Source organism: Periplaneta americana, chromosome 2 (genome assembly GCF_040183065.1).
Source record: "Periplaneta americana isolate PAMFEO1 chromosome 2, P.americana_PAMFEO1_priV1, whole genome shotgun sequence".
NCBI classification, from domain to species: domain Eukaryota; kingdom Metazoa; phylum Arthropoda; class Insecta; order Blattodea; family Blattidae; genus Periplaneta; species Periplaneta americana.
Window position 1 is genome coordinate 112,691,959 of NC_091118.1, and position 17,058 is coordinate 112,709,016.

A 17,058-nucleotide genomic window follows, 5' to 3' on the forward strand; every position below is an offset into this window, starting at 1 on the left:
ACCCTATCTGTCTATCGACTTCCGACTCTACTCTCAGTAACAAAAGAGGGATTTAAAGCACTATGAACGTGATGTTTCTCGTCATCTTTTCTCTGCACATCTGGTGCCGTGCCTGTAATCCAGCCAGGGACCACCCTAATACATAACAGAGGACCAAAGTACCGAATCATAATTCTGTTTCAAAATATAAGTATAGGCCTAGTGCTATTAAAATATGCTACAAAAATGATAAATTTGCTTTCGAAGGGAACAAGAGTAAGGTGGTCTGCGGAACTGTTCTAACTTTAAAAAGTGGTCCCCACTTCAAAAAAGTTTGAGAAACGCTGAAATGGAGAATTAGAAAGCACCTACTCCAACATTATCTGGAAGGTGAACACAAAATTAGGTTTGAGGACACTGATACTCTTAGCGACACTGCACATTTCTACGTGAGATTACACTGAGAGGCGATTGAAATATATATACACAAGAACAATTTCAATCGCAAAGAGGAAAGCCTCAATGTTAATAAGGCCTGGTATCCAGCATTAAGGAAGACGAACATCAAACCTGCCTGCCAAGTGCAATTGAGTAACACAACTCCGAGCGCAGACTGCAAAGACAACAGCAATCCTATCCGCCAAGTACAATCAAGTAATACAACCCCGAGCATGGACTGTGGAGACTACAGCAAGCCACGCCCCCCCTCCCCCCACACTAAATACGACGATGCAGCCAGCACAGACTGTCACCGGCATGCACAGCAGAGCCAGCCGCACTAGTACTGTACACCACTGAAGATGTTCACTGCAGAAGTGAACGAAACATTTGGTCACACAACAAACGGACCATGGCCTGATAGCCCAAAAAACTTTTCTCCTATTATGTTTTGTTTTTATTACGGAGGAGAGCCCAACCCTTGCATTACTTTCTGAGTTTTATTGTACTTGCCTCCTTCAGACAGGGATGATTGTTTTAAGTCCATAGAGCCACATTCCTGTAAGTATCATGATTCACTGTTGATGCCGTCTGTTGATTCAGCTAACAGCACCTAGGTCTGACAGAGTTTGCAGTGAAGCCCATGAACACCCCTCCATCATCCTGAGAGTTCTGCAGCCTCCTTATATCGATGCCATCTGTATACTAGTCACAGTACTACATCCTGCTGCATTCTATATTGACCTGAAAACAGTGTTCCTTATGAAAGCCCCTCCATCCAACTGAGACTCCTGCAGCTTCCTCAGATACCGTATTTCATCACATAATGGTTGCACCTTTATTTATAGATAAACTGATCAGGACTTTAAAATTTCACCATTTAACCGTTGCATGGATATTTCTGTTTATCACGATAAAGAATTATATAAAAATAACGTACCACCACTGCAACATAAAGTATCTTTATGGTCAAGGTCGAATGTACGAGAAACGGTAGTGACAGCTGACGAAAGTGAATGGAGAAGGGGTTGCTTCAGGCCACTAGCCATCAGTGCCTTCAGCTGGTTCTGAGTGGTGGTTTACGAGTGTTCAAATACTTTTTTTATGCCTAGACCAATAATCTTTCCATGGACTGGTCGAATGTACCGATACATGTGATTCAACAATACTGTGAATGTTGTTAGTCAATAAAAAAAGTGTTTTTAATTCAATACCACCACAATAATTTTTATTTTTTAAAGGTATTCATGTTACAGTTCCATTGTTGCACAAATACCGGTTCCCCTCCCTCCCTCCCTCCCCTACCTCTTCTGCTACAAATCACTAATTTGACCTTGCTTGCTTGCACACTCCCCTGTTACACGGAAGCTGATCACTGAAAGTTAATGCGACCAGTTGTTACCATTTTAATTTATTCCTTCACATAATGGTGGTGGTGTTGGTGTTGGTGTTGTTCTCTAATGGCCACAATTTGGGATCATTTAACTCATTTTGCTTCTTGCTTCCCAATAAAGTTGAGAGAAGTTTTTATTTTGTTGTGCTTCCTTGTTCAGTGCCGTGCATGTGAGTAGGTGTTCTCCTCCTGTAGATGAACCTAATGGTCGCACTGTATATTTTCACATGAAAAAAAAAAGTGATAAAAGATGCGACGATTGTGCGATGAAATATGATAGATGTCATTTATATATAAGCCATGGTACTGCTGCATCCTTGGTGGACCTGAAACTATGAAAAATGAAGATGAAAGATGAAGTTGAAATTAATGAAGGTGAAATAAGTTACCCAACAATTCTGTTTCAATTAGTTGAGGGGGGGGACCTCGGAAAAAACCCCAAACCAGGATTTGAACCCACGCCCATTCGTTTCACTGTCAGACATGCTGTTACTCCACAGCAGTGGACCCAACATTATCTTTGCCATCTAAAAATTCAAAGTTGGATTCACTGTTAGATTTTACTTCGATTTCCAATATGGCAAGTTGGTTTGCCAAGAGAAGTTAAAAACTACCATGGTGAGGAACCTAATGTTGAAATAGACTGAAATTCATCACATATATGCAAAGTTTTAATATATTAGTTTCTTCCAGTGACAAGGAAACCCATCTGTAAATTCTCATTCAGGCAGTGTGCTAGCAATAATTTAACAAGGGGCTCGTAAAGAAAAAGGAGTGGAGTGACCAGTGGAGAAATACAGAAAGGGGAAGGGGGAAAGAATGATTGCTTTACAGTAGTAGTCGTGATGGTGGTTGTGGTGGTGTCGACAGTAACAACTTTTTAATATTTGAGGAGAAAAATTCGCTCCGGTGCCAGGATCGAACCTGGGTCCTTGGTTCTATGTACCAAGCGCTCTGACCACTGAGCTACGCCGAATTCAATCCACAGCACCGGATCGAACTCTCCTCCTTCAATGTTTCCCTTTGTGGCCTGACTCCAAGTTAGGCATATATATATATATATATATGTTGATGTATATGTCCAATGTCAACTGCCATTATACTAGGAGCGCACTCAGCTGAGTGACTTGTTGGCTGGGAATCCGCAGTTATTATGCACTGCTAGCTATGAGAATATTGTAGATTTATTAATTTGTCCTACAGAATGTTATCTGTAATATTGCCGTTTAATATTTGAGGAGATCCCTGGCGGTGGAGCAAATTTTTTTCCTCAAATATTAAGTGTCAATATTACAGATAACATTCTGTAGGACAAATTAATAAATCTACAATAACAACTTTTTACCTTTAAAATAAGCTTCAAACTGTCATTTCGTTCACTGATAGGTTCACTTCAGGTGCTCAGTAGGGAGGCAGTGATTTCACAGTGGGACCATGTCCCATTTTTTCATAAGTATGCTGATCATTTTAATAGTTATTTAACTAGACAAGTGGGAGAATGTAAGCTTCCTTCTCTCACAAGTGGCAATGTCATTCACTACACTAAAGCCTCTTTCAGCTTCTGCACTGCTAATGGTGATAAAATTTGAATTTTTTTTCTTTTTTTTTTATGGCTACAGTTAATGTCAAAGGATGATTGTTCTTTCCTATTATCCTCCACCGAAAATATAAAAAATCATAATTAGGCTGTAGAAAGTCCCCAACAAGCAGCTTGCTAAATTCTTTTATTTTGATCGATCACTTTAGCAGAATGTAGAATAAGAGATAGTTTAAATTAGAAAAGTGCGTTTATTTTATTGAATTTTTCTCGCGAACTATTTTAACAAAGGATTTGGAATAAATATAAATATTTAACAAAAGGCAAAGGGCTTACACGAGCCCTTATGGGCCCCACCAGCACACCTGTGCATTCAGGTGAGTACGTATCAGCATGGAACCAAGGCTAGGTCTTGGGTATTATGATGCATAGTGGACAGAGCATGAGGATTTTTTTATAGCATAGTGACTTCTTTTGCCAGTCATATTTTACATTATTCCATATCATATCTTCTGTAGTAGAAGATAGTCGTTAAACAAAATAAAATGTATGTATTTATCATACTCGTATTTCGTCCTTTTTTTAGATTATACTGCCAGTTGTGTTCATATGTTTAATATATTAAATTTGCAGCATTAGATGAATATTTTTATATTTATTTTTTTATATATGTAATTTTATGCTTTTTAGTTCCTTATCTTGGGACTTCCTATTCAGATGCTTAGATGACTCTTGTGAAAACTGTCATGAATACTCTATACAGTTTTGTTGAAATAACTAATTTGTTGTCATTAAGAGCTTTATTCTGGGGATTAGATTGATTCATTATGTCTAGAGGTGCTATGATAATTTGAAAAATTGTGTGTGTTGTACTATTACTAATTTTTAATGAATAATTTTCCTCAGGAAAGGAAATGGATCTTAGAAATACGGTGAAGAATGGCATATTGTACCTCGAGGATCCTGTGGACAAGGAGTGGAATCCACATTTCTTTGTTCTTACGCAGAATAAACTGTTCTACACTGACAGCTTCCAGAACGAGCAAGAAGCAGGTGGGGAAGAGGAGGAAGAGGAATCCAGCTTCCATAGAGCCAAAGAGGTATCATTGCAAGTAACATTTTATTTTAATAATGCAGTCTATGGCCAACTACTAATGAAATGATTATAGTGTCTTTTCAAGAAGGTGACTTATGTACACATTCTGGTCTCAAAGTAGAGTAAAACTTCTTTCATATGTTTAGCATTTACGTGTTTTTCACACTTATTTGGTTTTTTCTGAGGTCCCGGTAAAATTTCTGTACTTCTCATATTAATTTATTTTGGATTATACATTTTTCGGTTATTCGTTTTGTTACACTTATTACAATCGTATTTTAGGAATAATACTAATAATAATAATAATAATAATGATAATGATGATAATGCTTTAACTGGCACTTTTTTCCACTCAACCAGTATGATAGAAAATTACATCATTAATATAATACAATACAATACATGTACATAATTAACATACAGTAATCTCGATTATCTGAGTTTCGATTAACTGAGGTTCTGTGTTATCTGAGCTTGATCAAAAAAAAAAAAATTGTAAATAATGATCGCATTTCCATCAGTTACTTTGCTTTTTTAAATGTATATGTACTGTATTTTTAAATGTCTACAGTTTATATTAACCTGAATTGTCCATTCTGTTTAGTCTGTTGAGTAAAGAGTTTGTCTAATTTCTAAGCAAAACACAGTTTTCAGTAACCATCCGTTTTTTCCGAATTATTGCTTATCCGAGGTAGTCTTGGTCCACATTAACTCAGATAATCGAGACTCTATTGTAATACATTATCAGTTCCTTTTATCTTCCTAATACACCAATAATACAATTATGTAATAATAATAATAATAATAATAATAATAATAATAATAATGATGATCATGATGATCATGATGATAATAATAATAATCTGTTAACATATTTTAATTCTTTTAGTCAATTCGATTCCATTTCGTAAAATGCAAAAATTGTGTGCATTTTTTCCTCATTATTGTTTATTTTCTCTGTACTATATCTAAAATAGGCCTATTTAAATTGTCTTACTAAAATAGCCCCATGCTGCTATCCATACCCATTTTATGCCTAGGCACTCCTAAACGATTTGTTTTACATTTGGATCTTATTCTATGAATATTTAATTGGGATAACGCATTATTCCATATTCCTATATTTTAAAGTATCTTTGATTCAGTTATAGCTCTGTAAATATCCAGGTTCTTACTGCCAATATTTGTCCATTTATTTAAACAATTACCCATTGCTGGGAATGCTCTCTCCAATCTTCCTTGCTGTCTATCATAACACCTAAAAATGCATATTTTTTCACCCAATCTAGTTGAATGTTATTTAAAAACCGCTTTTATTTTTTGCTGTGTAAACCATTTTTGCATATTACTACTTTCGTTTTCTTCGCGTTTATTTTGAAATCCCGTTTTTCACAAAATTTTGCAATCTTATCAATAAATTTCAGGAGATTGGCAGTCCTAAATGATCAATTGTACAATCATCTGCGAAAAGTAATTTCAGAATTACAACAGTAAATGTGGATGGGCAATGATTATTGTCTCTGTTAATATTACTCAATCTGTCATTGATATAAATATTAAATAACTCAGATTATACCCTTGCCTTATCCCTCTCACCTGTTTAATCTGCATGGACGAATTACCATCTGTTAATTTAATTTTGAAACCTATCTCTTTGTATTTTGATTTCATGTTCTCTTTAATTTTGTACTTAGTCCTGATTAGTATTGTTTTCTAAAATTCAAAGATTTTGTTTACTGGCCCAACTGGAAATATTTTCGAGTCCTGTTTGTACATTCTCTACTGTCAAGTTTGGATTATTGCTTGTTAACCGTATAGTGATTTCATCAGCATATTTTGAGAGGTATACTCCTGATTGGGTCTGTTTGTCTAAGTCATTCAACATAACATTACTGAACTCTATGGTATATCGTTTTCCACGTTACTAATTTTTAAATGATATAGCAAAATGCGTGTACAATATTTATGTGGCATTTAGAAACTGGCTGGTTAGTGTATACTGTGATTATTGTTCAGGGTGTGCCAAATGATGAACTGCACTTCAGTGAGAAATGGTTCCATGGTAAACTGCCTGGAGGACGGGCCGAAGCAGAGAATTTACTAAAACTTTTCTCAGCTCTAGGAGATGGCACCTTTCTTGTGAGAGAGAGTGAAACATTTGTTGGAGACTATTCACTATCATTCTGGTGAGCAGTTTTGATAATGATTTAGTTTGGAAGGGGTAAAGCAATTTCTGGGTGCCATAAATCAGTTTCTTTGGTTTATTTTTATCTTCTTTTCCTTCTCAATCTCTTATATTATGCTTATTTCATATACAGGATGAAAGTGAAATAACCCTTTACATTGAAAGGGACGATAGGGTACACTTAAGCGAATAGAAAACCTCTATTACTCTTTTTAATCATGTTCTGTTAATTAGAAAATTAAGTTGGAAGTTTGAGCAATCCGGCAAAATCACTGTTAACACACTGCTCTTTCTTCTCGTAATACAGATGTAAGAGGTCAATGAACTCAGGTCTGTCTGCCAAGGTCAAACTACTTGCCACCTGCCCCTCTGGTTACAACATTGCAATGTGGTTGCATTGTTCATTGGCTTCAAATTAGTGCTTTTTAAATTTAATTTACACGAAAACTGTCCACGCTATTGAAATATGCCAGAGGAATAAATGATTCTTCATTAGATTTTCTATCAATATGGACGAAAATCACGGTCCTAGTTACCGAATAAGAGGGTGTTAAACATTTGGGGAAAAAACATTTTTTTCTCCGAAAACTAAACTTTCCATCAATATGGTATTACACTTTTTTGTTACATACAACATGAGCTATTCACTCTGAAAATCTGCAAGATTACTTCAACGTCCACTCTATTTTGTTATGTGCTGAATATATTGTAAAATATAAACTCATTATGATCTTGCAATGAAACTCTCAGTGATCAATTATTATGTCAAAAGTAACTGTTTAAGCAATTGTTTTTTGGGAAGTAGCTATTAAAATTTTAATGAGGAGTCATTGATTAATTTGTCATGGTTGAAAAATTAATTTTGAATGCAGTGTTATGAGTTCAAATCACACACAAGCATGCGTGTATACACATACATACTTGCAGATAGACAGATGTATGTTCAATATATTATATGCATTAAAATATAGTCATTTTAAATTGGATTGAGTAAAGTGGACCTTTTAAATTCCACATGGAAGGTGAACATGGTATATTCAGGAAGTCTTGATGTTTGTCTCACATCTATTCTCTTCAAATGTATGAAACACCAAACGCAATTTCTTGCTGTTGAGAATTATTATGAAGACATCTAACATAATTTATTTTTCTGTTTATAACTGACTCAGAATTCGAGTAATTGGAAAGGTTCAGCTATTCTGACGAATTGTAAGGTGCACATTTGCATGAACATAAAATTAAGCACTGTGATAACTAGAGGTGGGATTTATATGTAGTAAGAGTTAAGAATGACGTTGAGTATAGTTGAGTCGGTATGATGTCAGTTAAGAAGGTTTTAAGCCTGGTTGACAAAACTCGAAATGCAAGAAAAGTCACAAGGACTAGACAATGTAGCTTTTAAACCCCCCACTGTTTTGTAAGTGGTGGTTAAGAGAATTAAAGACCCTTAGAACTAACTAATGGAAGTACTGAATGACAAGAATGGCGAGTATATAGAGTGGGGGCATGGGTTGCATGTGTACAAACCATACAGACTAAAAATATTAGCTTTTACTACATACGAATCCTAGCTCTAGTGATAACATATTTCTGTTATTATACCTCTTTTCATGCAATTTAGTTTTTGGAGGTCGAGGATTTTTAACAGCTTAGAACAACACAAGTCATTCATGCTTATGTTAAGTCTCAGTTGCTGGTAGTTGTGGTAAGTTAAATATTACATATGCCCAGGCAAAAATATGAGCGTATGAAAAGCATTGTAATTCTGCTTAGCACATGGATGTATGTACTTGAACATACATACACATATACATACTTGCACGCACATGTTCATATACACCTAATACACTCTGTTTTTAAAGAATATAATACGTCTTTTGAAAAACATGAGGTTTACAATAGTCATGATGGTAAATGGTTGATTGTATTGTAAGTGCAAATAATATTTCAGTTCTAAATGTTGCGACATTTTAATTTGTGTGATGTAATATTTTCAGGCGACAAGGAAAGGTGAATCACTGTCGTATTCGCTCAAAACAAGACAAAGGGCAGACAAAGTATTACCTCATCGAGTGCAACTGTTTTGATAGTCTGTACAGTCTGATCACTCACTACCGTTCTCACCCTCTTCGAAGTCAGGTGTGAATGTTTATTGAATTACACTCACCGGCACAAAAGCGGAACACTTCAATTTTATTATTTTTTATTTTTTATAAGAGAAAAATTAATGTTATTGATAACCATACCTACCGAAAATATTTTGGTTATCACAATAATATACCGACGTTTCGTTTAATTAACAATTAACAATTTAATCATTTTCTACTCGCAAACATACAGCCATTTATATGAATACCTTAAATAAAAGAAATGAAGTGTTTCGCTTTTTTGTGCCAATGAGAGTATAATCATTGCTTATCACTCACTCACTCACTCACCACCCACCCACCCACGCATTTATTCATTAGTAGTATTTATTATCTATATAGACATTTGTGTATTTATTTAATTTTCTTTCCTTTGGTTATTTAGTTATTACTGCACTCTATATAGGAAGTGTTGTCTGTAAATTCATTTGTAGCTCAGGACATCCAATTATTTAGAAGACCTAAATATTAGATTGCTTTAGTAAAGGCTTTAACTTTCTGTGAGGATGATATATTCATTATGATTCCATATGGATTTTTATAATTCTGTATTTGAAAGTAAAGCGACATTGTATAACTTCTATAATTTGAGAAACCTTTGTATTGCTAGCCTAGTTTACAGAAAGACCTGAACTTTTTGACAATACAGTAGTTCGATCATATGTGGAAAAATCTTACATTTATTATCATCTCATTTTAATCTCTGAAGCTTTCCTCCCCACAACCCCAAAATTATTTAATAGATTTCTTTACCTTTTCGATTTTTTCTTGCATAATTAATTAGTTTTTACAATGGCAGGTCCTGGAGTATAGCATCACTCTCCTTGCTTCCTGTTAAAAGCCTGTCATGTTCCGTGATTTCCATTTTTCCTTTTACTCCTAGGTTTGAAGATCATTTTACATTTGTAGGGAGCACCACAAGCAGACGATCTTCTTTACCTTCCCTTGTATAATTAGTAGTCCCAAGTAGTTCATTTATGAAGGTTCCATCAGAAAGAAAAATAAGGAAACTTACAGAGGAAAAGCTGTCAGAAACAAGACCAAGGAAAACTGTGTATGAGATATTTTGATTATATAGAAAAAAATGTGCAAACAATAGGCATAATTGATTGGAAAAATGTTTGGATAGAGTAATCTGGCACAATATTGTTTGTTCTGCTGCAAAAAGCCTCCACAGATTGTAAAACTAATAAATAATGATATAAATATTTTATAACAGTAGTAGTTAATCAGATTTTTCACTCATTCTCATTTACACAATTTGTTTGCTGTAAATTTGTGTGAAAATTCTGTTTAATTAATGTATTATGGTAGCATTTATTGTGATAAAACTCAGAAGAAATGGATGAACATACTTCATTACTTCTGAAGTTCTGAAAATCAATCTGGATACCACAAAAAAATATTGGAATGCAATACAGTAGAATCCTGATTATCCGTCACCTATTAACTGATCAGCGGATTATCTGACTGTCTTCCTCACGCTTTTTTTTTGTACTGCAGAAAAAATACGAAGTTCTGTACATTATGTTAGTACTGTTCATGTTTTTTCTAGACAGGGTTACCACTATCATTACACAGTATGTAGTAGTAGGAATGCTTCTGCCAATGTCGACAATATTAACAGTTTCTTGTGGGAGGGAGTGTTTTCCCAGTTTGTAAAATAGTCACAATCTGCTTTCAGAGAAATGTCCCCAAGAACTTCCACCAACTGCAAACCCGTCCACCTTTCAGTATTGTCCTTCTGTTCGAGTGGCCATACGTATTACATGTATGTAAAATGTCTTCCACGAATGTCCAAAGAAAACTTGTTGTACTAATTATCGGAAAAATGTGAAAAAGAGAAATTGTGATACATGTCACATGAGAATACGAGATTGACATTAAAACTGTGCGCGATATAATAGAAAACAAGGCTAAATTCTACATATTATTGTACTTCTTTGTGTTTGTTACTTATTACAAACATAATATTGCACAGTGTAGTGTCTGGTATGAAGACACCAGTAGTTGCAGCGTGGCAGAAACTTTAAATTACTAAACTGTATTATACATTAAATTGATGAAAATCATTCATGGTACAGATCATCCTATTTTTTGGATTAACTGTTCACTTCACTCTATTACCTCGGATAATAGGGATTCTGCTATACTTATCACAGGCTAGAGCATTGTCTTCTGACTTTTGTGGTGCAACCATCAGTTTTTTCAGTGATAGAAATATGTTTGCAGGAGTTCCTGATTACTTTACAAGAACCAGTGCCTCAACCAAACAAACATGAAGGAGAGGATTGGTATCATCAGGATATCACACGAGCAGAGGCTGAAGAACTCCTGAAGAAAGTCCCTTCAGATGGTGCTTTTCTAGTCAGACCTAGTGAAAATGATGTTTATTCATATGCCGTATCTTTTAGGTATTTAACCTTTCTCTAAGTCTTATTTAATGTGAAGAAACCATTATGATGAGGAAAGACTTGTCATTGGTTAAAGGTTTTACATAATTCAAGATTTTAAACGAATACCAGCAGTACTTGTTGTTTTATTTGGGAAATCTTAACAACAATGTATTTTTAAGTGTATGGAGTGATAAAGTACTACTGTAGAAAACTCTTTTGTGGAACAGAAACTCTGGCATTTTTACTACTTACAAGAGAATTTATTTGTAATATACAACACCATACCTTTGTGGAATAGGCCCTAGCACTGTTTTGAATTTGGAAATTTGGAAAATAATGAGTCACATACACATACAGAAGGCACCCTAAACAATCTCCTTATCTATAGACACTAAATTGTTTAATTTCTGTTATGTGATACCATGCTTTTGTTGTCAGTTCGTTTTTATGTACAGTGGAATACATTACTTTCTGTTCAAATAATAATACGGACATTTTTAACATTCTCTTGATTGAGAATGTTTGGGATATTTGCTATCAAAATTTTAATGCACGCTATTGTAATGTTTATTAAGATAAAAAAGTTTATAACCCATTGTTACATCAAGACACAATAAGCACATGAGATTCATACTAACTCTTTTTAAAGGAAACAAATTTGTGTCTTTGTGAACACCTTCACTGGCAGTAATGATGCAGGGTAACCAAAGTTTTCTCCAGTTGCTCATTATTACATACATTAAAAATAATGATTCCCAGAAAAAGAATAGTAGTAGTAATATTAGTTCAAGAACCGCAATAAACATCTTTGAGAGCCTCATGCGGCTTGCATGTCGTGTAATGAGTACCACTGCTCTAAATCATGAAACCTTCCCTTCTTAGATCCACTAAAAGATTTACATGATGAATTGGCTTTCTTTAACTTGTCTTTCATTTGATGCCACTTACGAACATTTGCTCCCATGACACCAGATTTTCTTCCTGTTACACATTTGTTCGTGGCCTCTGCTTCATTTCTCACCATTAATTTGAAGTTTATATCGTAATGTCTATGAGAACCAGTTGAAAACTGCAAACTTATCGAATTACGTCTTTTGATGGAATCACACAGATTCATTTAGATTGCAAGAACTTTCGCTAAGAAAACACTTAACTCCTGCTGTTTTTATTGATCTGCTAAAGACTTAAAACAATTTGTGATTGTGTTTAAATTAAAGTAATTGTCGAGACTACATTTTACAGTATTGTTGTTGGCCTTCGACTGTAGGCTTTTATGGCTTGCGTGAATAGGGTGAGTGTTTTCCGGGTTATACATAACATTGCCAGCAGATCACGGCCTCTTAGCCTGGAAAACACTCACCCCATTTTTATTGACTATCGTAAATTTTATTTTCAGCTGCATAATTATGTAGTTATTTTACGTCTGCAATCTTTTACTCAGCAGCTTGGCTATATACAGATAGTTCATTTTACGAGGAATGCTTGTATTAAGGGCCAAGCAGCTGCAAAAGTGTGTGCTTGTGTGCTGCACAAGTGATCTTGGCCGAGATGTGTTCTCCTTTGTGCCCTAATATTTGATAACATAAATGCCAGGCACAGCCTGCTATACGAAAAATATGCGAAAATTTCGTCTACCCTTGTAAATTAAGCTATTAGATTGGAAAATATGCAACAATGGACAAAATGTTGGAAGGTTTTCGAGGCAGGTGTAAATTTCGCCTATATATTGAGAATAAACCGAAATATGGCATGAAAATATATGCCCTGGTAGATGCCTGCTCATTCTATGTAGAAAATTTGGAAATTTACTGTTAAAAGCATTCAAAGAGATTATTTATAGTTTACAATAGCACAAGTAGTGTTGTCAAGAGAGTTGCTGCTCTAATATTGAATAGGGGAGAAATATTACAATGGATAACTCCTTCACGTCTATCCCCTAGCTAAGGAACTATTGGAAGAAAGAACCTCGTTGTGGGAACTTTGAGAAGAAATAAGAAGGGAATTCCATTGATTTCTGTGAACACGAAAATCAGGCAGTTCTGTAGCACCATGTTTTCAAAAAATAGGTGTGTTGGCATAATATATTCCAAGAGGGAATAAAACCGTGTTGCCGCTTTCAATAATTCATTCTGATAACCGCGTAGATGAAGACACAGAAAAGAAAACCAGAGATGGTGACATTTTGTTACTTGATCAAGGGGGGAGTAGACATAGTAAAGACGAGTTGAAATGTCATATTTTGTCTCTCAGATAAGTTATATATGACCCCTAAGAGTATTCTTTTCTCCTCTGGATATTGCTGGAATTAACAGTCAGCTAATCTACAAGGAAAATCACAGTAAAAAAATGAAAAGCTGCATATACTGAAGAATCTAGCTTTGGCTCTAATGAAACCCCACCTCAGTAATGCCTAATCTGTCTGGATTTATGTAGATTTATGACAGAGTTGGGAGAAATATAAAGGCAAAAGTAAAAATCCTCCAACTGAAGGCATTTGTCTTTTTTGTTCCAGAAGAAAAAACAGAAAAACAGAGAAGTTCTGTCAAAATTGTGTGCATGCTATGTACAATGAACGCTACAAATACTATTGATCTGAATGCAGTACACATGAATATGGATGAAATGGAAAGTTAGTTGTAGGCATGAGGCTTGTGTGGAAATGATTGCATTTTGTTCTATGTTTATATTAATTTGAGTTAGCCTACCTTCAATCCTTTTCTAGATCTAGTTTATTGCTATTAATTACAATTTATTGTTAGTATTATAACTGCAGTTCACATTTTTCTTCTATTTCGATATTTTCTTATTTGATGTTTCTTGAATGCTGTATGAAACGTGTGGAAATTATTGCATTTTCTTATTTGTTTACATTACTTTGCATTAACCTTCATTTCATGTAATACGCGTAATATATTGATATTTGTTACAATTTATTGTCAGTTTCATAATTGCATATTACTATTTTTTTCTATTTTCATGTTTTCTTATTTTATGTTTCTTAAATGCTGTATGAAACGGATGAAAGTTAGTTACAGACTTCTGTGCAAGTTATAGCACTATGCTCTTTGTTAATGTTAATTGGCGTTACCTTCAAGCCTTATGTGGAAATTATTACAATTTGTTCTGTTTTATGTTAATTTGCATTACCTTCAATTCTTGATTTTGTAAGCCTACATTATTACTATTGATTAAAAGTCTTGCCTGTCTGGTAACTGCATAGTTTATACTATTTTTCTAGTTCCACTTTTTCTTGTCCTTTTTTGTTCTAATCTGCTCATATGTGTTTAAATGTGAATAAATACAACAGTCAATGCATATACCAATAATTATTTATTACAGATTTGAACGTTATTTAAAAAAGGAATTGAGAAACCATAGTGTGAGACAATGTCTCACGTGCTACCAATTGCACTACTTTTTCCTAGTGACCATTCCCGGGTTAAACATCCTTGGGTCAGTAGCCTGGCCTCCTTCAACACTATTAGTGATATTCACGCCTATAATGCAGTCAGAGATAATGAATTCTATATTTATAAATGGAAATGGACACTGTCAGAATAGAAGAATAAAGAATATATAAAGATCTAAGTCGTATCTTAAGATATCAGAGAATAAGATCAATGTCAGATACTCATGCACTATAACAAAGAGATCAGTTATATAATTGGAATTGAACCTGGTTCTGCTAGAATGGTAGTCCACAAGTTATACTATATGAGTCACAGAATTTAGCCTAATTTCTTGAAGCAAACATAATAGGTGAGTGAATTGTCATGATTATAGGGCAGAGAAGAAAATCAAACACTGTAGAATAAAGCAGGAGGGGCGATTGTATACCATTGGTTCGGTGCAGTTCGAGAGTCTGGTGGAGCTAGTCAACTACTACAAGCGTCACCCTCTCTATCGTAAAATCAAGCTGATCTACCCTGTTAACAAGGATGTCATGCGAGGTATCAACTTGGTAAGTTGCAAGAGTAATTTCATTGTGCCTACTTCTGCTGTCAGAATAGAACTATTCTACTCATGTCATTCAAATATGCTAATGTTAAAAATTATTGTTAGTCAATTATCTCAATGTTGTTGAAGTTACCGGTACTTTCATTTCGTAATTTTTCTGTGCAAATGAGTAACTGAATAAATAAGTAACTATATAACTGAGTAACTAAGCAATTAATTAAATAATGACGTAAATAAATAACTAATGAATTAAGTAATTAAACTCATAAATAACTAAGTAAGCAAACAAGGAAGGAAGCAAGCAAGCAAGCAAGGGCCATGAAGTAATCAGAAAATATGTAATAAATTTTAAGGACGAAGAAAAGTCAATTGGGAAATTAAAGTATCCCATTGAACATGCTACAAAATGCACCACTGCTGCTACTGGAAAGTAAATCCACAATTTGTAAAATAAGAAGAGTTAAAATTAGTAAATATTCATGACTAAACATTGAAATCTTCAAGGAATAAATATAAAACCAGCTCTAAGAAAATTGAAATCGAAGTTTGATTCGGTGAAATGTTAAAAATGATTACTACTATTATTATTATTATTATTATTATTATTATTATTATTATTATTATTATTATTATTATTATTATTATTATTATTATTATAACTAATGGTGGATACTTGACTGTTGGTCATTCACCCATAAGAAGCCAGTTGTGTAGACTAGTGGTTACCAAACTTTTGAAGGCACACCCCATTTTTTGATGAGACATTTGTTTGCGACCCCCTTTACTGTACTGGTACTTAACCCAATTAGAAAAATACAAAATCTTGTAAAATGAAAAATAACGATAAATTTACTCAAAATCAATGAATACCTACCTGCAACTTCTAATGTACTGATATCTGCAAAATGAGAAATCTGAATATGCAAATCTATTTTCCAATGAAATTCTCTTTGGCATCTTAGACTGGCCTTCCTTCTTGATATGTTTTTCAAATAATTAAACACTTTTAATAGCAGTTTGCAATGTCGAGATATTAATGCAACATCAGAGACAAAATCGACGGATGTACAATATAAGGAAACTTGATTTCTGGTCGACATCACTTGACAAAACGAAATTTGATTCATTTCAGTTATGGAAAATTTAACTATGTATTGTATGATATGACAGATACCGAGTTTGTTTCTGTGGACATCAATTAAGTTTGTACAGTTTTAAATGACGGTTGTTAAGTATTTTCTGGAAGAAACTCGAAACAATTAAGACAGTCACAGATGGATACTCAATCCATTTGTAGACATTTGCGTTGAACTGGCTGAAATTTACCTTCTCATGGAATGTTGATAATTTACTTTTGTACGCAGAGCTTAAACCAGTTTTGGAACAAAAGAGTGGAAGAATACATTGAGCTTGCAGAAGACGCTCTTAAATTTTTCGGTAACATTTGCAAAGTCGTATTTATGCAAAATAAGTTTCTCGTCTATGATTGCCATAGAAACAAAAACGAGAAATATCCTTGAAATTGAAAATGATATTAGTGTGTGTGTATCGAATGTAGAGTTCAGATCTGACAAGCTAGGTCATTCCACGAAATTAAGGACAAAAGCATTGAATTTTAAAATTGTCATTTTGTCAGAAATTTTCATATTTCCTTGAAGTACATGAAGTGAACTTTCACAACATTAATATAATGTTTTCTTCTAGAATTTCGTTATTCTCATATTTTCCCGCAAGTCAGTTTGGTAATTACTAGAGCTTGCTGCACTTGCTGACAAGCAACTTGTTCAGTGTGCAAAATTGTCTGGTTCGGAAATTTATATTATATACATATTATTATAAATAGAGAGATAGTGGCCTAAGGTAAGTTGTGACATGTGTAGACATGAATATTATATGTCCATTTTGTTTATAATGAGAGTTAAATACAACC

General features: G+C 34.2%; 1 protein-coding gene across 5 annotated transcripts in view; it reads left to right on the top strand.

The window, feature by feature from the left end:
• The window catches only part of sl (small wing phospholipase C gamma 1), a 133,524-nt gene that overhangs the window by 62,615 nt on the left and 53,851 nt on the right, over positions 1 to 17,058 (top strand). For all 5 annotated transcript variants that reach the window (XM_069818310.1, XM_069818312.1, XM_069818313.1 and 2 more), the window contains exons 10-14: positions 4,254 to 4,447; positions 6,460 to 6,629; positions 8,626 to 8,767; positions 11,008 to 11,189; positions 14,955 to 15,132. In XM_069818310.1, coding sequence (XP_069674411.1) covers positions 4,254 to 4,447; positions 6,460 to 6,629; positions 8,626 to 8,767; positions 11,008 to 11,189; positions 14,955 to 15,132 — 866 coding nt within the window. The remainder of the gene's footprint in view (positions 1 to 4,253; positions 4,448 to 6,459; positions 6,630 to 8,625; positions 8,768 to 11,007; positions 11,190 to 14,954; positions 15,133 to 17,058) is intronic.